General features: G+C 54.8%; 1 protein-coding gene across 7 annotated transcripts in view; it reads left to right on the top strand.

The window, feature by feature from the left end:
* Window positions 1-17259: 17259 nt before the first annotated feature.
* Csnk1d (casein kinase 1 delta) overlaps window positions 17260-27737 on the top strand; it is a 26543-nt gene continuing 16065 nt past the window's right edge. For 3 of the 7 annotated variants that reach the window (XM_090351414.1, XM_090351413.1, XM_090351416.1), the window contains exons 1-2: window positions 17260-17638; window positions 23985-24095. In XM_090351414.1, the coding sequence (XP_090207540.1) occupies window positions 17563-17638; window positions 23985-24095 (187 nt within the window). In that variant the 5' untranslated portion in view covers window positions 17260-17562. Of the gene's footprint in view, window positions 17639-18018; window positions 18178-18205; window positions 18224-22801; window positions 22854-23984; window positions 24096-27737 lie in introns of those variants that run through there. The other 4 variants (XM_090351417.1, XM_090351418.1, XM_090351419.1 and 1 more) reach the window with 4 other exon arrangements.

Genomic DNA, 27737 nt, shown 5'->3' with positions numbered 1-27737 from the left:
CACACACACACACACACACACACCTCTGTGCACTACCCTGGAAGGCCACGAAGGGGCGCCTGAGGAGCGTCTCCTCCGCACCCCCCAGGAACCTGCCGCCACGGCTCTCCCCTCATCCCCACCCCCCCGCCGCAGGGCCCAGCTCAGACTCCCCATGGTGGCCTCCTCCGACCGGGCTTCCTTGTCTCCACCCGGAAGAAACGGCACCGCGGAGTCCAGCAGCCCCTCCACGACATACACACACTTCAGAGCTGTCGAACGCAGCACACGAGGCGTCATGTCCAGGAATTCTCGTCAGGGCTGGAGAGCCGGCCAGGCTCCAAGGCCAGGCTCCGTTCCTTCAGGCCACACTCACAAAACAGCAGGCAGTGGTGCTGAGGCTCAGGTGGTAGAGCTTCAGCCTTGAGAAAGGACAAGGACAGCGCCCAGACCCTGAGGCTCAGGTGGTAGAGCTCCAGCCTTGAGAAAGGCCAAGGACAGTGCCAGATCCTGAGGCTCAGGTGGTAGAGCTCCAGCCTTGAGAAAGAAAGGACAAGGACAGTGCCCAGACCCTGAGGCTCAGGTGGTAGAGCTCCAGCCTTGAGAAAGAAAGGCCAAGGACAGCGCCCAGACCCTGAGGCTCAGGTGGTAGAGCTCCAGCCTTGAGAAAGGCCAAGGACAGTGCCAGACCCTAAGGCTCAGGTGGTAGAGCTCCAGCCTTGAGAAAGAAAGGACAAGGACAGTGCCAGACCCTGAGGCTCAGGTGGTAGAGCTCCAGCCTTGAGAAAGAAAGGACAAGGACAGAGCCAGACCCTGAGGCTCAGGTGGTAGAGCTCCAGCCTTGAGAAAGAAAGGACAAGGACAGTGCCAGACCCTGAGGCTCAGGTGGTAGAGCTCCAGCCTTCAGAGAGAAAGGACAAGAACAGTGCCAGACCCTGAGGCTCAGGTGGTAGAGCTCCAGCCTTGAGAAAGAAAGGACAAGGACAGAGCCAGACCCTGAGGCTCAGGTGGTAGAGCTCCAGCCTTGAGAAAGAAAGGACAAGGACAGCGCCCAGACCCTGAGGCTCAGGTGGTAGAGCTCCAGCCTTGACAAAGGCCAAGGTCAGCGCCCAGACCCTGAGGCTCAGGTGATAGAGCTCCAGCCTTGAGAAAGAAAGGCCAAGGACAGCGCCCAGACCCTGAGGCTCAGGTGGTAGAGCTCCAGCCTTGAGAAAGGCCAAGGACATTGCCAGACCCTAAGGCTCAGGTGGTAGAGCTCCAGCCTTGAGAAAGAAAGGACAAGGACAGTGCCAGACCCTGAGGCTCAGGTGGTAGACCTCCAGCCTTGAGAAAGAAAGGACAAGGACAGCGCCCAGACCCTGAGGCTCAGGTGGTAGAGCTCCAGCCTTGAGAAAGGCCAAGGTCAGCGCCCAGACCCTGAGGCTCAGGTGATAGAGCTCCAGCCTTGAGAAAGAAAGGCCAAGGACAGCGCCCAGACCCTGAGGCTCAGGTGGTAGAGCTCCAGCCTTGAGAAAGGCCAAGGACAGTGCCAGACCCTAAGGCTCAGGTGGTAGAGCTCCAGCCTTGAGAAAGAAAGGACAAGGACAGTGCCAGACCCTGAGGCTCAGGTGGTAGAGCTCCAGCCTTGAGAAAGAAAGGACAAGGACAGAGCCAGACCCTGAGGCTCAGGTGGTAGAGCTCCAGCCTTGAGAAAGAAACGACAAGGACAGTGCCAGACCCTGAGGCTCAGGTGGTAGAGCTCCAGCCTTCAGAGAGAAAGGACAAGAACAGTGCCAGACCCTGAGGCTCAGGTGGTAGAGCTCCAGCCTTGAGAAAGGCCAAGGACAGTGCCAGACCCTGAGGCTCAGGTGGTAGAGCTCCAGCCTTGAGAGAGAAAGGACAAGGACAGTGCCAGACCCTGAGGCTCAGGTGGTAGAGCTCCAGCCTTGAGAGAGAAAGGCCAAGGACAGTGCCAGACCCTGAGGCTCAGGTGGTAGAGCTCCAGCCTTGAGAGAGAAAGGACAAGGACAGTGCCAGACCCTGAGGCTCAGGTGGTAGAGCTCCAGCCTTGAGAAAGAAAGGCCAAGGACAGTGCCAGACCCTGAGGCTCAGGTGGTACAGCTCCAGCCTTGAGAAAGAAAGGCCAAGGACAGTGCCAGACCCTGAGGCTCAGGTGGTAGAGCTCCAGCCTTGAGAAAGAAAGGACAAGGACAGCGCCCAGACCCTGAGGCTCAGGTGGTAGAGCTCCAGCCTTGAGAAAGAAAGGCCAAGGACAGTGCAAGACCCTCAGGCTCAGGTGGTAGAGCTCCAGCCTTGAGAGAGAAAGACCATGGTCAGTGCCAGACCCTGAGGCTCAGGTGGTAGAGCTCCAGCCTTGAGATAGGAAGGCCAAGGACAGCGCCAGACCCTGAGGCTCAGGTGGTAGAGCTCGAGCCTTGAGAAAGAAAGGCCAAGGACAGTGCGAGACCCTGAGGCTCAGGTGGTAGAGCTCCAGCCTTGAGAAAGGCCAAGGTCAGCGCCCAGACCCTGAGGCTCAGGTGGTGGAGCTCCAGCCTTGAGAAAGAAAGGCCAAGGACAGCGCCCAGACCCTGAGGCTCAGGTGGTAGAGCTCCAGCCTTGAGAAAGAAAGGCCAAGGACAGCGCCCAGACCGTGAGGCTCAGGTGGTAGAGCTCCAGCCTTGAGAGCGAAAGGCCAAGGACAGTGCCAGACCCTAAGGCTCAGGTGGTACAGCTCCAGCCTTGAGAAAGGCAAAGGACAGCGCTAGACCCTGAGGCTCAGGTGATAGAGATTCAGCCTTGAGAAAGAAAGGCCAAGGACAGCGCCCAGACCCTGAGGCTCAGGTGGTAGAGCTCCAGCCTTGAGAGCGAAAGGCCAAGGACAGTGCCAGACCCTGAGGCTCAGGTGGTAGAGCTCCAGCCTTGAGAAAGGCAAAGGACAGTGCCAGACCCTGAGGCTCAGATGGTAGAGCTCCAGCCTTGAGAAAGGCCAACGTCAGTGGCAGACGCTGAGGCTCAAGTGATAGAGCTCCAGCCTTGAGAAAGGCCAAGGACAGTGCCAGACCCTGAGGCTCAGGTGGTAGAGCTCCAGCCTTGAGAGATAAAGGCCAAGGACAGTGCCAGACCCTGAGGCTCAGGTGGTAGAGCTCCAGCCTTGAGAAACAAAGGCCAAGGACAGCGCCCAGACCCTGAGGCTCAGGTGGTAGAGCTCCAGCCTTGAGAAAGGCAAAGGACAGTGCCAGACCCTGAGGCTCAGGTGGTAGACCTCCAGCCTTGAGAGAGAAAGGCCAAGGTCAGTGCCAGATCCTGAGGCTCAGGTGGTAGAGCTCCAGCCTTGAGAAAGGCCAAGGACAGTGCCAGACCCTGAGGCTCAGGTGGTAGAGCTCCAGCCTTGAGAGAGAAAGGACAAGGTCAGTGCCCAGACCCTGAGGCTCAGGTGGTAGAGCTCCAGCCTTGAGAAAGAAAGGCCAAGGACAGTGCCAGACCCTGAGGCTCAGGTGGTAGAGCTCCAGCCTTGAGAAAGAAAGGACAAGGACAGCGCCCAGACCCTGAGGCTCAGGTGGTAGAGCTCCAGCCTTGAGAAAGAAAGGACAAGGACAGCGCCCAGACCCTGAGGCTCAGGTGGTAGAGCTCCAGCCTTGAGAAAGGCCAAGGAGAGTGCAAGACCCTGAGGCTCAGGTGGTAGAGCTCCAGCCTTGAGAGAGAAAGGACAAGGACAGTGCCCAGACCCTGAGGCTCAGGTGGTAGAGCTCCAGCCTTGAGAGAGAAAGGACCAGGACAGTGCCAGACCCTGAGGCTCAGGTGGTAGAGCTCCAACCTTGAGAGAGAAAGGACAAGGACAGTGCCAGACCCTGAGGCTCAGGTGGTAGAGCTCCAGCCTTGAGAAAGGCCAAGGTCAGTGCCCAGACCCTGAGGCTCAGGTGGTAGAGCTCCAGCCTTGAGAGAGAATGGACAAGGACAGTGCCCAGACCCTGAGGCTCAGGTGGTAGAGCTCCAGCCTTGAGAAAGGCAAAGGACAGTGCCAGACCCTGAGTCTCAGGTGGTAGAGCTCCAGCCTTGAGAGAGAAAGGCCAAGGAGAGTGCCAGACCCTGAGGCTCAGGTGGTAGAGCTCCAGCCTTGAGAGAGAAAGGCCAAGGACAGTGCCAGACCCTGAGGCTCAGGTGGTAGAGCTCCAGCCTTGAGAAAGGCCAAGGAGAGTGCCAGACCCTAAGGCTCAGGTGGTAGAGCTCCAGCCTTGAGAAAGAAAGGCCAAGGAGAGCGCCCAGACCCTGAGGCTCAGGTGGTAGAGCTCCAGCCTTGAGAAAGAAAGGCCAAGGACAGTGCCAGACCCTGAGGCTCAGGTGGTAGAGCTCCAGCCTTGAGAAAGAAAGGCCAAGGACAGTGCCAGACCCTGAGGCTCAGGTGGTAGACCTCCAGCCTTGAGAAAGAAAGGACAAGGACAGCGCCCAGACCCTGAGGCTCAGGTGGTAGAGCTCCAGCCTTGAGAGAGAAAGGACAAGGACAGTGCCAGACCCTGAGGCTCAGGTGATAGAGCTCCAGCCTTGAGAAAGGCCAAGGACAGTGCCAGACCCTGAGGCTCAGGTGATAGAGCTCCAGCCTTGAGAAAGAAAGGCCAAGGACAGTGCCAGACCCTGAGGCTCAGGTGATAGAGCTCCAGCCTTGAGTAAGGCCAAGGACAGTGCCAGACCCTGAGGCTCAGATGGTAGAGCTCCAGCCTTGAGAAAGGCCAAGGACAGTGCCAGACCCTGAGGCTCAGGTGGTAGAGCTCCAGCCTTGAGAAAGAAAGGACAAGGACAGTGCCAGACCCTGAGGCTCAGGTGGTAGAGCTCCAGCCTTGAGAAAGAAAGGACAAGGACAGTGCCAGACCCTGAGGCTCACGTGGTAGAGCTCCAGCCTTCAGAGAAAGGACAAGGACAGTGCCAGACCCTGAGGCTCAGGTGGTAGAGCTCCAGCCTTGAGAAAGGCCAAGGACAGTGCCAGACCCTGAGGCTCAGGTGGTAGAGCTCCAGCCTTGAGAGAGAAAGGACAAGGACAGTGCCAGACCCTGAGGCTCAGGTGGTAGAGCTCCAGCCTTGAGAGAGAAAGGCCAAGGACAGTGCCAGACCCTGAGGCTCAGGTGGTAGAGCTCCAGCCTTGAGAAAGAAAGGACACGGACAGTGCCAGACCCTGAGGCTCAGGTGGTAGAGCTCCAGCCTTGAGAAAGAAAGGACAAGGACAGTGCCCAGACCCTGAGGCTCAGGTGGTAGAGCTCCAGCCTTGAGAGAGAAAGGCCAAGGACAGTGCCAGACCCTGAGGCTCAGGTGATAGAGCTCCAGCCTTGAGAAAGAAAGGACAAGGACAGTGCCCAGACCCTGAGGCTCAGGTGGTAGAGCTCCAGCCTTGAGAAAGAAAGGACAAGGACAGCGCCCAGACCCTGAGGCTCAGGTGGTAGAGCTCCAGCCTTGAGAAAGAAAGGCCAAGGACAGCGCCTAGACCCTGAGGCTCAGGTGATAGAGCTCCAGCCTTGACAAAGAAAGGCCAAGGACAGTGCAAGACCCTGAGGCTCAGGTGGTAGAGCTCCAGCCTTGAGAGAGAAAGGCCAAGGACAGTGCCAGATCCTGAGGCTCAGGTGGTAGAGCTCCAGCCTTGAGAAAGAAAGGCCATGGTCAGTGCCAGACCCTGAGGCTCAGGTGGTAGAGCTCCAGCCTTGAGATAGGAAGGCCAAGGACAGCGCCAGACCCTGAGGCTCAGGTGGTAGAGCTCGAGCCTTGAGAAAGAAAGGCCAAGGACAGTGCCAGACCCTGAGGCTCAGGTGGTAGAGCTCCAGCATTGAGAAAGGCCAAGGTCAGCGCCCAGACCCTGAGGCTCAGGTGGTGGAACACCAGCCTTGAGAAAGAAAGGCCAAGGACAGTGCCAGACCCTGAGGCTCAGGTGGTAGAGCTCCAGCCTTGAGAAAGGCCAAGGACAGCGCCCAGACCCTGAGGCTCAGGTGGTAGAGCTCCAGCCTTGAGAAAGGCCAAGGACAGCGCCCAGACCCTGAGGCTCAGGTGGTGGAGCACCAGCCTTGAGAAAGAAAGGCCAAGGACAGTGCCAGACCCTGAGGCTCAGGTGGTAGAGCTCCAGCCTTGAGAAAGGCCAAGGACAGCGCCCAGACCCTGAGGCTCAGGTGGTAGAGCTCCAGCCTTGAGAAAGGCCAAGGACAGCGCCCAGACCCTGAGGCTCAGGTGGTAGAGCTCCAGCCTTGAGAGCAAAAGGCCAAGGACAGTGCCAGACCCTAAGGCTCAGGTGGTAGAGCTCCAGCCTTGAGAAAGGCAAAGGACAGCGCCAGACCCTGAGGCTCAGGTGATAGAGATTCAGCCTTGAGAAAGAAAGGCCAAGGACAGCGCCCAGACCCTGAGGCTCAGGTGGTAGAGCTCCAGCCTTGAGAGCGAAAGGCCAAGGACAGTGCCAGACCCTGAGGCTCAGGTGGTAGAGCTCCAGCCTTGAGAAAGGCAAACGACAGTGCCAGACCCTGAGGCTCAGGTGGTAGAGCTCCAGCCTTGAGAAAGAAAGGCCAAGGTCAGTGCCCAGACCCTGAGGCTCAGGTGATAGAGCTCCAGCCTTGAGAAAGGCCAAGGACAGTGCCCAGATCCTGAGGCTCAGGTGGTAGAGCTCCAGCCTTGAGAGATAAAGGACAAGGACAGTGCCAGACGCTGAGGCTCAGGTGGTAGAGCTCCAGCCTTGAGAAAGGCAAAGGACAGTGCCACCCTGAGGCTCAGGTGGTAGAGCTTCAGCCTTGAGAGAGAAAGGCCAAGGACAGCGCCCAGACCCTGAGGCTCAGGTGGTAGAGTTCCAGCCTTGAGAAAGGCCAAGGACAGTGCCAGACCCTGAGGCTCAGGTGATAGAGATTCAGCCTTGAGAAAGAAAGGCCAAGGTCAGTGCCCAGACCCTGAGGCTCAGGTGGTAGAGCTCCAGCCTTGAAAAAGAAAGGCCAAGGACAGTGCCAGACCCTGAGGCTCAGGTGGTAGAGCTCCAGCCTTGAGAAAGGCCAAGGTCAGTGCCCAGACCCTGAGGCTCAGGTGGTAGAGCTGCAGCCTTGAGAAAGAAAGGCCAAGGACAGTGCCAGACCCTGAGGCTCAGGTGGTAGAGCTCCAGGCTTGAGAGAAAGGCCAAGGACAGCGCCCAGACCCTGAGGCTCAGGTGGTAGAGCTCCAGCCTTGAGAACGGCAAAGGACAGTGCCAGACCCTGAGGCTCAGGTGGTAGAGCTCCAGCCTTGAGAAAGGCCAAGGACAGTGCCCAGACCCTGAGACTCAGGTGGTAGAGCTCCAGCCTTGAGAAAGAAAGGCCAAGGTCAGTGCCCAGACCCTGAGGCTCTGGTGGTAGAGCTCCAGCCTTCAGAAAGGCCAAGGACAGTGCCCAGACCCTGAGGTTCAGGTGGTAGAGCTCCAGCCTTGAGAGAGAAAGGCCAAGGTCAGTGGCAGACGCTGAGGCTCAGGTGATAGAGCTCCAGCCTTGAGAAAGGCCAAGGACAAGGACAGCGCCCAGACCCTGCGGCTCAGGTGATACAGCTCCAGCCTTGAGAAAGGCCAAGGTCAGTGCCCAGACCCTGAGGCTCAGGTGGTAGAGCTGCAGCCTTGAGAGAGAAAGGTCAAGGACAGTGCCAGACCCTGAGGCTCAGGTGGTAGAGCTCCATCCTTGAGAGAGAAAGGACAAGGACAGTGCCAGACCCTGAGGCTCAGGTGGTAGAGCTCCAGCCTTGAGAAAGGCCAAGGACAGCGCCCAGACCCTGAGGCTCAGGTGGTAGAGCTCCATCCTTGAGAAAGAAAGGACAAAGTCAGTGCCAGACCCTAAGGCTCAGGTGGTAGAGCTCCAGCCTTGAGAAAGGCCAAGGACAGTGCCAGACCCTGAGGCTCAGGTGGTAGAGCTCCAGCCTTGAGAAAGAAGGCCAAGGTCAGTGCCAGACCCTGAGACTCAGGTGGTAGAGCTCCAGCCTTGAGAGAGAAAGGCCAAGGACAGTGCCAGACCCTGAGGCTCAGGTGATAGAGCTCCAGCCTTGAGAAAGAAAGGACAAGGACAGTGCCAGACCCTGAGGCTCAGGTGGTAGAGCTCCAGCCTTGAGAAAGGCCAAGGACAGTGCCAGACCCTGACGCTCAGGTGGTAGAGCTCCAGCCTTGAGAGCGAAAGGCCAAGGACAGTGCCAGACCCTGAGGCTCAGGTGGTAGAGCTCCAGCCTTGAGAGAGAAAGGACAAGGACAGTGCCCAGACCCTGAGGCTCAGGTGGTAGAGCTCCAGCCTTGAGAGAGAAAGGACAAGGACAGTGCCCAGACCCTGAGGCTCAGGTGGTAGAGCTCCAGCCTTGAGAGAGAAAGGACAAGGTCAGTGTCAGACCCTGAGGCTCAGGTGGTAGAGCTCCAGCCTTGAGAGAGAAAGGCCAAGGACAGTGCCCAGACCCTGAGGCTCAGGTGGTAGAGCTCCAGCCTTGAGAGAGAAAGGCCAAGGACAGCGGCCAGACCCTGAGGCTCAGGTGGTAGAGCTCCAGCCTTTAGAAAGGCCAAGGACAGCGCCAGACCCTGAGGCTCAGGTGGTAGAGCTCCAGCCTTGAGATAGGCCAAGGACAGTGCCAGACCCTGAGGCTCAGGTGGTAGAGCTCCAGCCTTGAGAGCGAAAGGCCAAGGACAGTGCCAGACTCTGAGGCTCAGGTGGTAGAGCTCCAGCCTTGAGAGAGAAAGGACAAGGACAGTGCCCAGACCCTGAGGCTCTGGTGGTAGAGCTCCAGCCTTGAGAGTAAAGGCCAAGGTCATTGCCAGACCCTGAGGCTCAGGTGGTAGAGCTCCAGCCTTGAGAGTAAAGGCCAAGGTCAGCGCCCAGACCCTGAGGTCAAGGCCAGGACTTGTTAAAAGCCGGCTTGGCTTCGAGTGGCGATCCCCAGATCTCAGCCTGCTGAGTAGCTTGGATATTAGGCCCTCGCCAGCACACCTGCAGCTTCCTTACTGATTTTTTTATTAAAGGTTTTATTAATATTGATTTTTACATCATATTTCAAACAATGTATTTAACAAACAAGTATTGAAGAACGGAATCTATATAGAATCACTGGCACTTATATTTTAGAACATTATTAAAATTAGGCTGAGGGTTTGTATGTCATAGATGGAAACTGATTTTTAATTGCATTTTGAATTAACTTAGAAACTTTTTACTCAAATGAGTTTTCCTAATGTAAGGTAATAACCCTTAGACATTTTTTGCCAGCCAGTATTTCTATTTGGTTTTAAAGTAGGGAGAATAGGGGCATTACATGCAGCCTGGCTGGCCCTGAACTACAAGTCCAAACTGAACAAACAAGGGATCACAGGAGATTTGTGATAGATAGATACATGGATATGTGCATGTGTATATCTAAAATGCGTATGTACGTATATATATTATGCATCTATATTTCAACATGGTGCTTGGTGGCACTAGAGCAGGACTGGAGCCATGGGTCACTCTCATGACTAATGGAGACACGGGCGTTATTTTCGAGCGAGTGCGCGTCGACGCACGTCTCACTCAGTCCTCTGGCAGGAACAAGCACCCTTTCCCTCCAGATCTGGGTTTCTACACTGCAGCTGCCACTGGCCCCCTCAGGTCTAGCACAACAGAGCCGGGGCCAGGGACTGGTGAGTCTGAGTAGATCTTCCCTGCCACGTTCACGTTGAGTCTGGCTAAAGGTTTTCTTGTGGACGCGAGGGTTCCTGAATGCCCAGCAGGTCTGTGTGAACCAGGAGCCCGGCTTCTCGTCCCAGTCGTGGCCTTTCTCCGCTCTGCTCCACCTGGCGCCTCACCGAATGCACGGTTGTGCAAATACTCTCGTGTCTACTAAGATCCCTTTAGTCATAAACAAAATCTATGATAGCCCATCAAAGGCTTTTCTGTGCCCACCAGTTCGTCATGGACTTTTTTTCTATTATTCTAGTCAAGTAGATGGTGCTGATATAGAGCTGAATCTCAGGTCCCTTTTTTTTTTTTGCCAGTCCTGGGTCTGTAACTCAGGGCCTGAGCACTGTCCTTGGGTTTTCTCAAGGCTAGAGCTCTACCACTTGAGCCTCAGCACCACTTCTAGCTTTTTTTTTTTTCTATGTATGTGGTACCGAGGAATTGAATCCAGGTCTTCATGCATCCTAGGCAAGCACTCCACCACTAGGCCAAACTCCCGGCCCCCCATAGGTCCTTTCTCAGACACAACTAAGTCCAGTTTCCTGCTATTATATCTCACTACTTCTTTCATCTAAGTTCCTTGTGGAGCAGGCCTCTTATAGTTCTGGGTTGGCACGGAGCTCTGGCTTCCTAAAGTGAGCTGGACCCTCCCTCCCCTCTTCTTGCTGGAACATCATGTCCGAGGCAACAATCCACAGGTGTGTCGGAGCCCATGGAGCTCCAGGGCACGCCGCCACTCCGCTGCGGGAAGGGGGTCTGCCAGGGTTCCTCCCTTGCTCCTGTGTCACCATTTGACAGTTTCCCAGAGCTTCACCTCATTCAGGCCGTGATCATTCCCTCCTCCTGCCCCCAGCTTTGGTTTTCTCTGGGCTGCACCACACCTCTGGACGGGAGAGGAGGTCAGCTCCTCTAGCTCAGCTCTCAACTCTCCGTGCACACTGGTTGGGGCTGGGCATGGCCCCAGGGCTTCTGTCCTGGGCTCTTGGACCATTCTCTGGATCAGGCCCACAGGCCCTGGGGAAACAAGGCCAGCCCGGTGAAGTCCACGGGCCCTGGCGGCCTGTCTAGCTGTGCTGCCCCCTCCCACCCCGGGCATCCCAGAGCCTGAATCGTGGCTGGCAGTACTGTGTGTGTCCACTCACCTCAGCGCTCCCCTTGACTGGACATGGAACCCAGGCCCCTCCCCAGGAGGCCCAACGAGTTGGGCTAAAGAGGGGTCTCTGATGGATCAGGAGCAGCCAGCCGTGAAGTCTGGAGTGTGCAGAGCAATCTGTGCTCCAACCCCAGGGGCAGAGACACCAGGGCCAGGAAACTGGGCAAGGCCACCAGACTGTCTCCAGGGGCTGACTGTCAAAGACAGAGGAGTCCCCGCCCAGCCCAGCACTCAACAGAGGAGCCGGGGCGGGAGCCAGCCTGCGGGAGGGGAAGAGCCAGAGCAGTGCCCTCGCTGGGAGGTGGTCAGAAATGGGGCAGCCGGGACCCCAGAGAAGCCAGCCCAGGCTCCGGAGCCACACTGCACTGGTCACCTCGCCTGGGGCTGGACTGGCCCTCAGCCCAGGCTGGGCATCCGTCCACAGGGGCTCGTGGAGCCGAGGCAGGCACTGGCCCACCATGGGCCAGGCACAGACGAGGCATCCGCAGGGTCGGCGTGACCCAGGAGGCTGCGCCACTTGTAGCAGTGTTCAGAGTGTCTGGGCCATGTGCCAGCACTGTCCCTGTGCCGGCCAGAAGGGCCTGGGGGCACTGGTGTTGGCCTTGGTGGAGGTCATACGAGAGAATGACAGGGAAGTCAGAAGGTGCGTGGGGAGGCATCCCCTCACTGCAGAGGCCAAGCTTGGGGCCTTGGGGCCACAGACAGGAAGCCCCACACAGCTCTGGATCTGGACGGCCTGTGCTGGGTTTGTTACTGGCTGAGTGGCCCTAAACAGACAGGGCAGCCCTGCTGCATGTGGCAGCCCTGCCAAACCAGCACCGCACCACTGCTTCTGCCTGGGCCTCCTGTGGGGGCCGACTCAAGCAAGAACTTTAGGTGCTACACAGCTCACTCTCCTGAATGAAAGGATAAGCAGGGGCTGGGAGTCTGGCCCAGAAGCAGAGTGCCTGCCTAGAATGCACGAAGCCCTGGGTTTAATTCCCCGATTGAGACACAGGAAAAGCCGGAAGTGGTGTTGTGGCTCAAGTGGTAGAGTGCTAGCCTTGAGAAAGCCCAAGGATAGTGCCCAGGCTCTGAGTTCAAGCCCCAGACTGGCAGGAAGGGAAATAAAGAGAATAAGCAGGTGAGATAGGCAAAATGCCATGAGTCTACGGGTGACCCTATGTGCTCAGCTCCTTTTAGGATAGGGAATTAAGGCCCTGAAGAGGCCTGAGATCAACTTAGGGTTGTAAAGGGAGAGCCCAGTCCAGCTACTGAGGGAACGAGTAGTGCCTCCTAGTTCCAATTTGATGTACATTTTTTTTCTTTTCTTTGTGGGTCATTGGGCTTGAACTCTGGGCCTGGGCGCTGTCCCTGAGCTCTTCAGTTCAAGGCTACCGCCCTACCCTTGAGCCAGGCCCCACTTCCATTTTCTAGTGATTAATTGGAGATAAGAGTCTCACCTTCTTTAGTGCCCGGGCTGGCTTTGAACCATGGTCGTCAGATCCCAGCCTCCTGAGTAGCTAGGATGACAGGCGTGTCCAGCTTGATGTATGGTTTTCTCTGGCCATGCTGCTCATTAAGTGAAACGTCATGAGTGGATTCTGTGAATCAGGTGTGGCAGAATCCCCTTCAGATTCCTGTGAGGCTGTGGCTAGGCATTTCCTTACAACTCAACAGCAGTCCATCTCTTCTTGCCTTCTGGTGTCTCCTGTCAGGGGTTGCTGCTGTGTAGTGTTCAGAGGTGATGCCTTACCTCCCCAACTAGCCTGCCTGTATTTAGGAGCAGAAGCTGCAGCACTGAGGAGGAGGGATGAAAGAGGCAAAAGAAAGAAAGGGCGAGTCTAGCCTCTTGGGTCTGGTAGGGCACTGACTGCCTTTCTTACCTTAACCCTAAGAGATGGTCGGTCAGGTCCCTAGGTGCTATGCCCTGTACAGATGACAACAATATGCATTAGATTGTACCATGGTTCTGTGTTTTTTGCAGGTAGGGACAGGCTTAGAAAAACATTCAGGCTAGAAGTTGTCCCCTTCCTATATGGGGGGGTTCTGTGGAGCTGCCAGCTGGAACCTCAGAATCCTTGTTTGTTTTTACCAGCAAGAATGTTCAGAACCAACACCCTAAGATACAAAAGCTGACTGAGTCTTGACTGATGGTACACAAGGGAGGCAGGTGTTCAGGACTCACCTCAAGTTCCTTCCACCTCAACTGCCCAGCTGACCTCAGGCATAGGGGGACAGCTCTCCACAGAGACAGCTTTCCAGAGACAATTCTCCACAGGGGACAGCTCTCCACAGGGAGCCAGTTCTCCACAGGAGACAGTTCTTCACAGGAGACGGTTCTCCACAGGAGATAGTTCTCCATAGGACACAGTTCTCCACAGGAGACAGTTCACAGGAAGACAGTTCTCCACAGGAGACAGTTCTCCACAGGAGACAGTTCTCCACAGGAGATAGTTCTCCACAGGGGACAGTTCTCCACAGGAAGACAGTTCTCCACAGGAAGACAGTTCTCCACAGGAGACAGTTCTCCACAGGAAGACAGTTCTCCATAGGGATAGTTCTCCACAGGAAGACAGTTCTCCACAGGAAGACAGTTCTCCATAGGAACACAGTTCTCCACAGGAGATAGTTCTCCACAGGACACGGTTCTCCACAGAAAGACTATTCTCCACAGGGGACAGTTCTCCACAGGAGACAGTTCTCCATAGGAAGGCAGTCCTCCACAGGGGACAGTTCTTCACAGAGGACAATTCTCCACAGGAGACAGTCCTCCATAGGGATAGTTCTCCACAGGAGACAGTTCTCCATAGGAAGGCAGTCCTCCACAGGGGACAGTTCTTCACAGAGGACAATTCTCCACAGGAGACAGTTCTCCACAGGAAGACAGTTCTCCACAGGAGACAGTTCTCCACAAGAAGACAGTTTTCCATAGGAAGACAGTTCTCCACAGGGAGACAGTTTAGCATAGGAAGACAGTTCTCCACAGGAGACAGCTCTCCACATGAAGACAGTTCTCCACAGGAACACAGTTCTCCATAGGAAGATAGTTCTCCACAGGAAGACAGTTTTCTATAGGAAGACAGTTGTCCAGAGGGGACAGCTCTCCACAGGAAGACAGTTCTCCACAGGAAGACAGTTCTCCATAGGAAGATAGTTCTCCACAGGGAGACAGTTCTCCACAGGGAGACAGTTGTCCACAGGGGACAGCTCTCCACAGGGAGACAGCTCTCCACAGGGAGACAGTTCTCCACAGGGGACAGCTCTCCACAGGGAGACAGTTCTCCACAGGGGACAGCTCTCCACAGGAAGACAGTTGTCCACAGGGGACAGCTCTCCACAGGGAGACAGCTCTCCACAGGAAGACAGTTCTCCACAGGGGACAGCTCTCCACAGGGAGACAGTTCTCCACAGGGAGACAGTTTTCCACAGGGGAGAGCTCTCCACAGGGAGACAGTTTTCCACAGGGGACAGCTCTCCACAGGGAGACAGCTCTCCACAGGGAGACAGTTCTCCACAGGGGACAGCTCTCCACAGGAAGACAGTTCTCCACAGGGACAGCTCTCCACAGGGAGACAGTTCTCCACAGGGAGACAGTTCTCCACAGGAAGACAGTTCTTCACAGGGGACAGTTCTCCACAGGAAGACAGTTCTTCACAGGGGACAGCTCTCCACAGGGGGACAGTTCTCCACAGGGGACAGCTCTCCACAGGGAGACAGTTCTCCACAGGAAGACAGTTCTTCACAGAGGACAATTCTCCACAGGAGATAGTTCTCCATAGGAAGACAGTTCTCCACAGGAGATAGTTCTCCACAGGAGACAGTTCTCCACAGGGGACAGTTCTCCACAGGAGATAGTTCTCCATAGGGATAGTTCTCCACAGGAGACAGTTCTCCATAGGGATAGTTCTCCACAGGAGATAGTTCTCCATAGGAAGACAGTTCTCCACAGAGGTCAGCTCTCCACAAGAAGACAGTTCTCCACAGGAACACAGTTCTCCACAGGAAGACAGTTCTCCACAGGAACATAGTTCTCCGTAGGAAGACAGTTCTTCACAGGGGACAGCTCTCCACAGGAACACAGTTCTCCATAGGAAGACAGTTCTCCATAGGAAGATAGTTCTCCACAGGGAGACAGTTCTCCACAGGAACACAGTTCTCCACAGGGAGACAGTTCTCCACATGAACACAGTTCTTCACAGGGGACAGTTCTCCACAGGGGACAGCTCTCCACAGGAGACAGTTCTCCACAGGAAGACAGTTCTCCACAGGAGACAGTTCTCCATAGGAAGACAGTTCTCCACAGGAGACAGTTCTCCACAGGAAGACAGTTCTCCATAGAAAGACAGTTCTCCATAGAAAGACAGTTCTCCACAGGAGACGGTTCTCCACAAGAGACAGTTCTCCACAGGAAGACAGTTCTCCACAGGGTACAGTTCTCTACAAAGAGACAGTTCTTCACATGGGACAATTTTCCACAGGAAGGCAGTTTTCCACTGGGGATAGCTCTCCACTGAGGACAATTCTCCCTGGGAAGACAGTTTTCCACTGGGGACAGCTCTCCACTGGGGACAGCTCTCCACTGGGGACAGCTCTCCACTGGGGCAGCTCTCCACTGGGGACAGCTATCCACTGGGGACAGGTCTCCACTGGGGACAGCTCTCCACTGGGGACAGTTCTCCCTAGGAAGACAGTTTTCCACTGGGAACAGGTCTCCACTGGGGACAATTCTCCCTGGGAAGACAGTTTCCACTGGGGACAGCTCTCCACTGGAAATAGCTCTCCACTGGGGACAGGTCTCCACTGGAAATAGCTCTCCACTAGGGACAGCTCTCCACTGGGGACAGTTCTCCCTAGGAAGACAGTTTTCCACTGGGGACAGCTCTCCACTGGGGACAGTTCTCCCTGGGAAGACTGTTTTCCACTGGGGACAGCTCTCCACTGGGGATAGTTCTCCACTGGGGACAGTTCTCCCTGGGAAGACAGTTTTCCACTGGGGTCAGCTCTCCACTGGGGACAGTTCTCCACTGGGGACAGATCTCCCTGGGAAGACAGTTTTCCACTGGGGTCAGCTCTCCACTGAGGACAGCTCTCCACAGGGGACAGCTCTCCACTGGGGACAGTTCTCCCTAGGAAGACAGTTTTCCACTGGGGACAGCTCTCCACTGGGGACAGTTCTCCCTGGGAAGACAGTTTTCCACTGGGGACAGCTTTCCACTGGGGACAGCTCTCCACTGGGGACAGTTCTCCCTAGGAAGACAGTTTTCCACTGGGGACAGCTCTCCACTGGGGACAGTTCTCCACTGGGAAGACAATTTTCCACTGGGGACAGCTCTCCACTGGGGACAGTTCTCCCTGGGAAGACAGTTTTCCACTGGGGTCAGCTCTCCACTGGGGACAGTTCTCCCTGGGAAGACAGTTTTCCACAGGGGACAGCTCTCCACAGGGGACAGCTCTCCACTGGGGACAGTTCTCCCTGGGAAGACAGTTTTCCACTGGGGACAGCTCTCCACTGGGGACAGTTCTCCCTGGGAAGACAGTTTTCCACTGGGGTCAGCTCTCCACTGGGGACAGTTCTCCACTGGGGACAGTTCTCCCTAGGAAGACAGTTTTCCACTGGGGTCAGCTCTCCACTGGGGACAGCTCTCCACTGGAAATAGCTCTCTACTGGGGACAGGTCTCCACTGGAAATAGCTCTCCACTAGGGACAGCTCTCCCTAGGAAGACAGTTCTCCCTGGGAAGACAGTTTTCCACTGGGGTCAGCTCTCCACAGGGGACAGCTCTCCACAGGGGACAGCTCTCCATTGGGGTCAGCTCTCCACAGGGGACAGCTCTCCACAGGGGACAGCTCTCCATTGGGGTCAGCTCTCCACAGGGGACAGCTCTCCACAGGGGACAGCTCTCCAGTGGGGACAGTTCTCCCTAGGAAGACAGTTCTCCCTGGGAAGACAGTTTTCCACTGGGGTCAGCTCTCCACTGGGGTCAGCTCTCCACAGGGGACAGCTCTCCACAGGGGACAGCTCTCCAGTGGGGACAGTTCTCCCTGGGAAGACAGTTTTCCACTGGGGTCAGCTCTCCACTGGGGACAGCTCTCCACAGGGGACAGCTCTCCACAGGAGACAGCTCTCCACGACGAGGCAGTTCTGGGACAGCTCTCCACAGAACAGTCTACCTGCAGCCCCAAAGCCAAGGACAAGCAGCCCCCCTGCAAGAAAATCACACGCTGATCCCTACCTGGACTCCCGCTTCCCGGTCATGGCACCTCCGGGGATCTGTCCGTCTTTAGATTTAAGACGCGGGCCTCTTCAACCTCGCAGAGGTTAGCGGAAAGGCCCAGGTGCGGCCACCTGGGATCCGCGTGGAGGACGGGAGCGCGCAGCAGCCGAAGGTCCCGTTCTCGGGCGCCCGCAGAGAGCCGGGCAACGCGCAGGCGCGCGCCAGGCCCCGCCCCCGGCCGCGCGGCCCCGCCCTGCTGGGGGTTGCTAGGGGAAGTGACGTCATAGCGCGATGGCGGCGGCTCCTTTAGGCAGCTGAAGGGGGATTTAGGCCCGGAAGATCCGAGTCCATCCGCGGCGGGGAGAGGGCGAGCGGGGCCGGCGGGGGCCGGAGCAGCGGCGGCGGCGCTCGGACTGTCCCATCCGCCCCGTATTGAGGCGCTGGGAGCGGCGGGGCGGCCGGAAAGCGATGGTGAAAGCGGGGCCGTGAGGGGGGCGGAGCCGGACGGACCCGCAGTAGCGGCAGCAGCAGCGGCGCCGCCTCCCGGAGCGCAGACCCAGGAAGCGGCCGGGCGGGCAGGAGCGAGCCGCGCCGCCGCCATGGAGCTGAGGGTCGGGAATCGGTACCGGCTGGGCCGCAAGATCGGCAGCGGCTCCTTCGGAGACATCTATCTCGGTGAGGCCCGCCGAGCGTTCGGAGCGGGCCGGGCCGCGGGCGGGGCGGCCGGGAGGCCGGGAGGCCGGGGCCTGCGCGGAGCCGCCCGGGGCCGCGGCCCAACGGCCGGGCGTGGGGGGGGGAGTGGAGGGGCGGCGGCGGCGGCCGGGCGCGGGCGGGCGGGCGGCGGCGGCGGCGGCTCCCCCCTCAGGTCACCGGCGTAAACAAAGGCCCGGACCCGGACCCCCGGACCCGGCCCCGCACCCCGGACTCCCGGCCCCGCACCCCGGACTCCCGGCCCCGGACCCCCGGCCCCGACCCCCGGCCCCGGCGCGCTCCGCCCCCCCCTCCCCCCGAGCCGGCCGACCCCGCGTCGGGCACACGTGGGGGAAATGTCAGAGCCGCCACCCGGACGCGGGCGGAGGCGGGGAGACGCGGGGCCGCCTCGGGGCGCCCGAGCCCGCCGAGGCTGGCGTGGTAGCCGTGGAGTGGTAACCGAGTCCGTGCCGAGCCTTCAGCCGGAGGAGGGGGACCTGGACGGCCACAGGAGTTAAGCTCAGGTGGACGTGTATGCAGTGCGGGTGCTGGGCGATCGGGAGCGAGAAGGTGGTGGTGACGCTTCTTTTTGTGCGGGTCCTGGGCTTTGTCCCCGAGCTCTGCCGCGGCTCCTTGAAGGGCCTCCCACCTCTGCTGTCCGGGCTGGCTTTGAACTGCCACCCCCAGAGTTCAGCCTCCTGAGTGCCCGGATTACAGGCGTGAGCCCCCAGCGCCCGGCACGGCACAGCCTTGGAGAATCTGAAAACGTGAATGTGTCCTGGGTCATGCCCGATTCACAAAGAAAAGCTGTGCCCGTAGGCACGCATGTCGCAAGTTGATTTTCATCTAGTTGGAAGTTTGTGGATACAATTCATGTTGCTGCGTTTCTCGGTAGCATTATGCTCAAACGATTCCACACACCCTGAGCTCCGGGGTGTGCAGAGGGACAGGTGCCTTGTTTGGGGCAAATGTGTTTGTAAAGCAGCTGGCTTCCCCATTTGTTTGGCTGGCCCACCGGTCCCCAGAGAGCTATTAGTGCCTTTAGCCTGGCCTTCTTGACTGCCGGGACCTGGCTGACCTAGCTGACCCTGTGGAGCTGAGGTAGCCCGTGGCACTTCCTCCTTTCACTTTTGCTGCCTGATAACACAGGGTAACTGCATCATGTGCCACACTGATGCCACTGAACCTGTACTGCTGTGGTGGCCTGCTAAGTAAAATGTGATTTAGAGACATCAGGGTCTTGCTGTTTAAATATTTATCACCAGGCAGTCGGCCAGATGCCTGCTCTGCAATGTTTTGGGAGTCAAAAGTGCTGGGTACCTTGAAGCCACTTGGCTTATTTATAGAACAATAGATTTGGGCAAAAGTTTTAACCTTAGGATCTAGAAGGCTATCCTGGCAAGTTGGTCCATTAGCCAACCTTTCTCAGGCATTAAGAAGCCAGGCACTGGTGGCTCACACCTGTTATCCTAGCTACTCAGGAGGCTGAGGTGTGAGGGTCAAGATTCAAAGCCAGCCCAGGCACTGAAGTTCATGAGACTCTTATCTCCAATAAACTGCTCAGAAAATGGTTGGGAATAGAGCTGTGGCTCAAGTGGTGGAGTGTTAGCCATGAGTACAGAGGCTCAGGGACAGTGCCTAGGCTCTGAGTTCAAGCCCCAGGCCGAGCAAAAGTAACGTAGGTAGATGTTTTGATTCTGTTCTGAGTCCTTGCCTAAAACACTTCGTGCTATCTGAAGACTGAATCCAGCATTCCCAGCTGTGGTGTGGCCGTCTTGGCGTTGAGGTATAAGTATTTCTCTTGGAGGATCCAGTCCTGGTGATGGCTCACTGCTCATTCACTGCTGCATCCCTTGGGCCCCCGTGCTGGCCACACAGTGGGCACTTGGTCAGGTGGGCTAACCTTTTCCAGAGGTAGTTGTACCTGACTTCTGTATGTGCGCTGAAACAGATTGCTGTGATTCTAGGGTTGACTTCCTGTGAGTGCTTGCTGGCTGGACTGAACACCCCTGCTCTTTCTGTCACATTGTCTCTTGGCCCACATTACTGTGCTTTCAAGTTACCGTATTGAGGAAGTAAAACATGAAATACTGCTTAGTAAGGCAGACCCTGGGGAGGAGCCCATGAAAGTGGAGGGCTGGTCTGAGCGATGCAGTGCAGTGTGTTGGCTTGTCGTAACTGTCCACTGTGCACCTTGCCAATTAGACAGGAGTTGCGGAGTGGAGACCATTTCAGTTCTCTTGGTACACTTCCAGTGGAGCCTAGCACCTGAGTCATGGATTTTCCACCTGGGACTTTGTGCTTTCAGGTGAGGTGAACGGAGCTGGGGTGGGTGAAGGCCCTGTCCTGGTGCCCTCCTGCTATGCAGAAGGTTGGTCTGCCGCAGAGGTACCTGCAGTTAACACCCACACGGAGCCCAAAAATCTTCCTTCAGAGTAGACACCCAGGCCTCCCAAAGTCCTCACACACCTGTGAGGACACCTGGGCAAGAGGGTGTGCTTGCTGGCTTGAGGCAGCTTCTGGGTCCTGCGTCCTCCCCTGGATTAGCTTCTTGCTGTCAAGGTGAAAGGTCATGGGGGATGTTTGTTTTCTTGAGGCTGTGGAAACCAGAGGTCCCTTCACTTTTTCTGGCACTGTGCCACTTAGGAGACTTGATAACACGTGAAAATAGCTAGCTGATATTCTTGACGTGGCCTTGCATTTGCAGCCGAGTGCTACAGGGCCTCTACAAGAAGACTTCTGTAGGGAGGGAGGGCTAGGCGAGAGGCCAGGCTGTCTGATGACTAAGGCCAATGTATGGCCTTGGTGCAGGACACACAGCACAGGGCGTGGGCCAGGCAGGCCTCTGCTCTGGTCGTTTGTCTCCTGGGTGTAGCATCTAAGAACAAGGAGGAGGGAAGCTCCTTGGCCACTGTTAATGCTTATGCTTCATTCTCTGGTCTGTCTGGGCCTCACTCGCTTACCTTATACCTCAGTGGATGTTACAGCCAGACTTTAAGTGTCCTTTGGAATTAAACTTTGATCTCCTCCATCTCTGGTTCCTTTTTACCCTGATGTCTCTTGAGCCCGTGTGTGTGTGTGTGTGTGTGTGTGTGTGTGTGTGTGTGTGTGTGTGTACACGTACGTACGTGTACACAGCGGGGCTTCTGAACACCACCACAGCCGCCTTTTCATTAGAGATGTGTTGTACTGGAACATTTCTGGAGGGAGGCCGCAGCTCCCGGTTAGTCCCCGGCAGCCTTACCCTGGGAGGTGACCTTTGCCCTTATGTCCAGGACCTCTCCCTGTTTCCTTGTTGATGAGACAGTAGGCGGGCGGTGGGAATTGCTAGCATCCACACACTGGTCTTTCAGTGTTCCCTTCCATCAGTGTCTGTACCTAGTGAATCTTGTCTTCAGTGCACCAGGATTATTGTGGGATTGCCTATTTTTTTAAGAAAATGGTTATTATAAAGGTAATGTACTGAGGGGTAATAGTTACAAAAGTCAGGTAAAAAGTACATTTCTCGGAAGTGGCTCTGTGGCTTAAGGGGTAGGGTGGTAGCATTGAACTGAAGAGCCCAGGGACAGTACCCAGGCCCAGAGTTCAAGCCCCACAGCTGACCAAAAAAAAAAAGCATTTTTTTTTTGGACAGTGTCACCCCCCTCCCTCATTCTCTCCCAAGTTTTTCCCTCCCATCTCTACTCACAGGTTCATTTTCACATAGATAGAATCTAGTGAGTACCACTGCTGCATTTGATCACCCTTTGTCCCTCCGTTTCTGTGCCTTCCCCCTTACCATCCCAAAGACAGATAAAGGAACAAACATGACAAAAAAACAAAACTCGTTTCCATTTCCTGGAGTTCATTTCCATAAATACAAATCCATATGACCACATGCACGTAAGCACTGTTCCTTTGTGTTCTCGCCTAAGAATGTCCTCCTTTAGGACTGGGATTATTGACTGTACAAAAAGTAAGGAGGTTGTTCAGGTAATAAATGTCCTTAGTGTAAACAGGCAGCCTGAATAAACATTTCAACTTGTTCTGAATCTGGAGCCCAGAGTTCAGGGTGCCTTAAATACTCAGTTCTTTCTAATAGTATTCTTGGAAGTACCTATCGTGAAAAGGCATATTTATAATTCCATATCTGCTGCAAATCAATTCTTTTTTTCTTTTTTTTGTGCTGATCCTGAGGCTTGAACAACTCAGGGCCTCAGCGTTGTTTCTGAGCTTCATTTACATGAGATCAGAGTTCTACCACTTAAGCCATTTCTGGCTGCTTTTTTGGTAGATGAATTTCTCGTAGGTTTTCCTGCCCAGACTAGCTTCAATCTTCAGATCTCAGTCTCCTGAGCAGCTAACTTTCATAAAGTAGGATTGAAAAAGGAAACATGGTTATCGGCGCTGGGTTGCTTTCAACATTCCTCTGCGTCTTATCCTATGTGTGCCCTCTGGTGGCAGTGTGAGGACTTACTCAGGAAGGGCCACCACTGGAAAGGTGAGAGTGACTGGGCTGCAGACCTTTGGGGGTTTTTTGTTTTGTTTTTGCCAGTTCTGGGCTTAGAATCGTCCTGAGCACTGTCCTTGAGCTTTCTCGAGCCTAGTGCTCTACCTCTTGAGCCACAGCACCACTACTGGGTATTTCTGTGTATGTGGTATCGAGAAATGGAACCCTGCTGGTGGTGCATGCTAGGCACCACTAGGCCACACTCCAGGCCCCCTTGGGTCTGCCTTGAGACCTGCAGAAGGCACAGAATGTGAAGCTTTGCCACTGGGTCTTCTACCAAGCCTGTGATGGGAATTCCTCCAGAGGATCCTGGAGTGTGTGCCGTCTTCCCGGGTTTATAGAGGCTGTGTCCAGCTGCTCTTGTCCAGGGGTCCTCCCTCACTGCGGCCCTCCTGTCTACTCCTACAACTTTGTTTCCTGGTCCAGGAAGCATTGGGATTCATAATGTGCTCTGGAGTGCCAGCGGTTATTGTCCCCAGCTGTCATAATTGCAGGGGGTATCATCAGACGTGAGCTGTCTGCTCTCCTCAGAGTCTGGGTCCAGCAGGCTGGCTGGTCCAGGCTGGGTGGGGGGGTGGGGGGTGGAGGGATGGGGGGTAGGGGGGGTAGTGCTGGACCCAGAAGATGTGCTGCTTGTGGCATCGGGAGGCGCTGATGTAACCAGTGAGATGACTCACCCTTCTCCGCTGGCCACCTCAGTGCAGAGTCCAGGTCCTTAAAAGAACTCGGAGCTCATTTTCATTTGCAAGTACATTTTAGATGAAGTCATTTCTGTCGTAATTGGATAGGTTGTCCTGGCTGTAGACAAGCAGAATAAGATGTATTACCTGTCTTTTCACTGCCCCAAATAGTCTTTGTTGAGTGGTAAGTGACATTGTCATATGTAGATGTAGGGTGACATCAGCAGATGCACTAATGCTTATGGACCTTCAGTGTTGGCAGTGGGCTTTGGACCAGACTTGTTTAGGGGTAGCTGTTTGAGCAGGACCACAGTAACTTGTGTGGTTCTGGGTTGGTCTGGCTCAGTCTTGGCCCCTCCGTTTACCTGTGACTCGGTGTCTAGTGCTGTTAGCACCTTTGTTTCCTCAGCTCTCTGTGAAATACACAGCAGACCCCCACTGTGTCTTGACTGGCTAGCCAGAATCTAGGAGTGTGCAGGGTGCATGGAATGGTGGTGCTGGTGTGTGCACCTGGCATGTCATATGTTGCTGCTGTGTGTGTGTGGTGTGTCGTATGGTGTTGCTACGGGGCCTTAGGACATTCTTTTGGTCTGAGGTCCCCAGAAAGGGAAAGAGAAATCTGTTGACCTGGTGGAGGATTTCTGCCAGGCCTACTGTGGTTTAGCGGTGACTCTGCACTGTGTGGGGACAGGCCTCTGCCGACAACCCAATTGAAGGAGGTACAGGAGGACTGGGCTGAGGGTCTGGTATGGGGGAGGCCCAGTTCCTGAAAGCTAACTGAGAGAGTCCTGAATGCCTGTCAAGGCAGTGTAGAGAACAGCCTGGAACTAGGCCGACAGATGGGGCTGGTAGGAAGGGTCAGGCCTGAAGCGGGGGGGGGGGGGGGGGGGGGGGGAGAGGGAGGGGGGGCGGAGCCAGTGCCTCCGGTGTCTGGAAATGGTTGGCAATGGGTGCCTAAAAAGGATTTCTTGAGCACTTTGAGCATAGCTCTCCACAGCCATCTATGAAGAACAGTGTTTTTAAGGGATGGGTGTCGCTTATGGACAGTACTTGCCTGGCACAAGTGCAGGCACTAAAGGGCATCAAGTGGTGTTTATTCTGCAGTAAATAGATACCACATGATTAATGTTTGTTTGTGGTTGTGGTTTCTTTCTTTGCCAAGGTACGGACATTGCTGCAGGAGAAGAAGTTGCCATCAAGCTTGAATGTGTCAAAACCAAACATCCTCAGCTCCACATTGAGAGCAAAATCTACAAAATGATGCAAGGAGGAGGTAGGACCTGTTGAAAAGAAAGCCTGGGCCGGGTTTGTTGATGCTCGTACTAGGGCTTCACAGTCTTGTACTCTACCATTTGAGCCATACTTGTAATTCTGGCATTTTCCTGGTTAATTGGATATGAGTCAGATCTGTCTGCCTGGACTAGCTTCAAAATGGGCTCCTCAGGTCTCAGCCTTCTGAGTAGCCAGGGGTTGTAAGCATGAGCCACTGGCGTCCAGCTAAAAACCTTGGTTTTGTGTAATGAGGGGGAAAGTGTCCTGTTCATTTAGGGACAGGCTAGCGTCTGCTGATTGCCTTGACCAGGTCTTCGTTTACAGAGACTTAGATACTGAAGGCCTCACTGGACATACAGAATCATACTCTTAGGCTTTTGTTTCTACCATCCTTGGCTACAAAGTAGTCTTTGGAGCCCAAGGCCTGTATGATTTTTAAAGTATACATGTCAGCTTATGATGTGACACCTGTGATCCTTGGGTCTTCCTGATGTGGCCCCTGGTATGGCCTGGCTGGCTTATGTTTTCCTTTCAGCTTTGGGAGGGGAGGCTTCAAATATTTCTCTTGGGTCGTACACCATGAAGACATGGTAGCATTGAAGATTGGGTCTTGCCAATAAAATTCTCTGGCAGCCTCGTCTTGGCCTGAGGAGGGATCTGTGTTGTTGGTTGTTTTTGGGCTTGTTCTGGGGCTTGAACATAGGGCCTTGGCACTGTCTATCCCTTAGCTTTTCCACTCAAAGTTGGCACTCTATCACTTGAGCCACAGCTCTGCTGATGGCTTTTTTTTTTTTTTTGGCCAGTTAATTGGAGAACTTATAGATTTTGCTGCCTGAGCTGGCTTCAAGCTGCAATCCTCAGATCTTGGCCTCCTGAGTAGCTGGGATTATAGGCGTGAGCCACCAGCACCCTGTTGTTTCGGTTATGTTGACACAAGGTTCTGTACATCCAGGGTGGCTCTCCATCCTCCCAAGTCATTTTTCGACGACTCGACTGCTGGGACTGTGGGCTTGTGCCACAACACACAGCTCATGATCTTTGTATCATTGTCAGAGAATCCACGTGATGTGCAAAGTATGCTAGGTACTTGAGCACGTGCCCGGGAGCCTCATCCCCTGAAGAGCCCGTGCACTTCCTGGTGCACAGTGTGTCTCCAGTGGCTTCACCTATTCCTGTTTTCCAGGAAGCTCGATGGATGTGCTGGGGATTGAACTCGGGACTTTGCCGAGCGCTCTGCCACTTATCTCCTTGCCCCTGGTTTTGTTTTACAGTATCTGAATAACAACATTGTCAAGCTTGATTGTTTTAAAACTGAACTGCTGAAAAGTTAAGGAACTTTTTAGTTTGGATGCCACTGACCCACCTTTGGATCAAAACTTCACGGTCACGGTGGAAATTATTTGCCTATACCTGATACTGTGCCCCAGTTTTTCATTCCAGGCTTGTATTTTGGCATCTTGGGTTCCTTAAAAGTAGTTCTCTGGCTGTCTTTCTGGCTGTCTTTTTGGCTGCCAGCACTGTGGATGGTAACACTGTTGCCACCAAAGAGGCATGTGCTACCCTCAGTCAAGTGTGTTGTTCATTATGAGTGGGGAGTGGGGTCGAGTGGTACACCCCTTTTATTCCCACCTGCTGAGGAGATGGTGATAGAAGGATCATGTTGTGAGATTGGTCCTGGCAAGCCGCTGAGACACACTGTTGCACAAATGAGCTCACTATGTTGGTACATGCATGGAGTCCCAGCTACTTGGGAGACAGAGGCAGAAGAATCACAATCTAAGGCCAGCCTCGCAAAAGAGCTCTACCCTACCTGAAAAGCAAAAAGACAGGGGTCATGGCACCATTGAGAGTCTAGGTGCCAGTGGTTCGTGCCTCTGATACCATTTACAGCTGGGTTCCTGTGGCTCACACCTGTAATCTTAACTACGCAGGTGGCTGAGACCTGGAAGTTGGCACTTCAAAGCCAGCCCAGGTAAAAAGTCTGTGAGACCCTTCTCCAATTAACCAGTAAAAAGCTAGTCTAGAGACCTGACTCCAGTTGCAAGTATGCAAGCTGAGTGCAGAAGGCCTGGTACACATCTCCAGTACCAGGGTGGGGGAAGGGCAAGAACAGTGAGGCAGGGCAGTGGGAGAGTTTAAGGCCAGAAGGTTCACAAGGTTCTGTGTTAGCCAAAGAAAGCATACTGGACAGGTGCCTGTCTTATGCCATACCCATCAGCTATGAGGAAAGCACAAATAGGAAGATTGTGATTTAGTTGGTCTGGGAACAGATGTGAAATACCGCTTTAAAAGTAACCCAGATAAGCACAAGGTCCCGAGTTCAAAACTCAAAAAGAACACAACAAAACACCTACAGGAGTCTGGGAGCTTGACCCAGTGGTAGAGTGCTCACCTAGCATGCACGATGACCCAGTACCACAGAACATAGAAAAGGCCAGAAGTGCTGCTCTTGCTCAAGTGATAGAGCTCTAGCCTTGAGAAAACTCAAGGACAGTGCTCAGACCCAGGTTCGATTCCTTGGTGCCACATACATAGAAAAGGCTGCAAGTGGCTGGGGATCGTGGCTCATGCCTGTAATTCTAGCTACTGGAGAGGCTGAGATCTGAGGATCAAGGTTCAAAACCAGCCTGGGCAAAAAGGACTTGAGACTGGTCTCCAATTAAGCTCTAGAAAATGGGAAGGGAAGTAAGGGGCCAGGAGTTTGGCCTAGTGGTAGAGTGCTTACCTAGCATGCACGAAGACCTGGGTTTGATTCCTTGGTACCACATACATAGAAAAATGCTGGAAGTGGTTCTGTGACTCAAGTGGTAGACCTCTAGCCTTGAGAAAGCCCAAGGACAGTGCTCAGGCCCTGAGCTCAAGCCAGGACTGACAAATGAATAAATAAAATGAAGCATACTGGAAAGGGGAGGAGGCTGTGACTCAAGGAGTAGGGTAGTAGACTTGAGCTGAAGAGCTCAGGGACAGTGCCCAGGCTGAGTTCAAGCCCCGTGACACCCTCCCCCCCCCAAAAAAAAAAAAAAAAAAAAAAAGATGTTGGAAGTAGTGCCATGGCTTGAGTGGCAGAACACTAGCCTTGAGCAAAAAATTGTCCAAGGTGGCTGGGAATTTGGCCTAGTGGTAGGGTGCTTCCCTAGCATGCACGAAGACTCAGGTTCAATTCTTTAGTACCACATACGTAGAAAAAAGCCAGAAGTGGAGCTGAGGCTCAAGTGGTAGAGCTCTAGCCTTGAGAAAGCCCAAGACGGTGCTCAGGCCCTGAGCCCAGGACTGGAAGAAAAAAAAACAAAACTGGAAGTGGACCTGTGGCCCAAGGTGATAGAGTACTAGCCTAGAGCAGAAAATCTCAGGGACAGCTTGTAGACCCTGAGTTCAAGCTTCACAACTGACCAAAAAAAAAAAAAGTAGGAATAAATGTTATCTTGGTAACTATGAAGAAAGTCAAGGGCTTCATTGTAGAACAAACACTAAGGAAGACTAAGATAAGGTGGAGACATCCTGTGTTAGGAAAGGGACATTAGTGTTCTGTGAAAGCTCGGTGGAAGTCCAGAGCCTGTTACAGAACTAGAGTTCAGAGGAGAGGGGTGGTGGTCTGCAGATATTACAGCATGCTGCAGAACTGGCGATGGGTGCTGGGTCTCCC

The sequence above is a fragment of the Megascapheus bottae genome, chromosome 17, assembly GCF_031878675.1.
Source record: "Megascapheus bottae isolate mThoBot1 chromosome 17, mThoBot2.hap1, whole genome shotgun sequence".
Lineage (NCBI taxonomy): Eukaryota > Metazoa > Chordata > Mammalia > Rodentia > Geomyidae > Megascapheus > Megascapheus bottae.
Note: the sequence above shows the minus strand (reverse complement) of the source record. Positions and strands in the feature narration are given on the sequence as shown.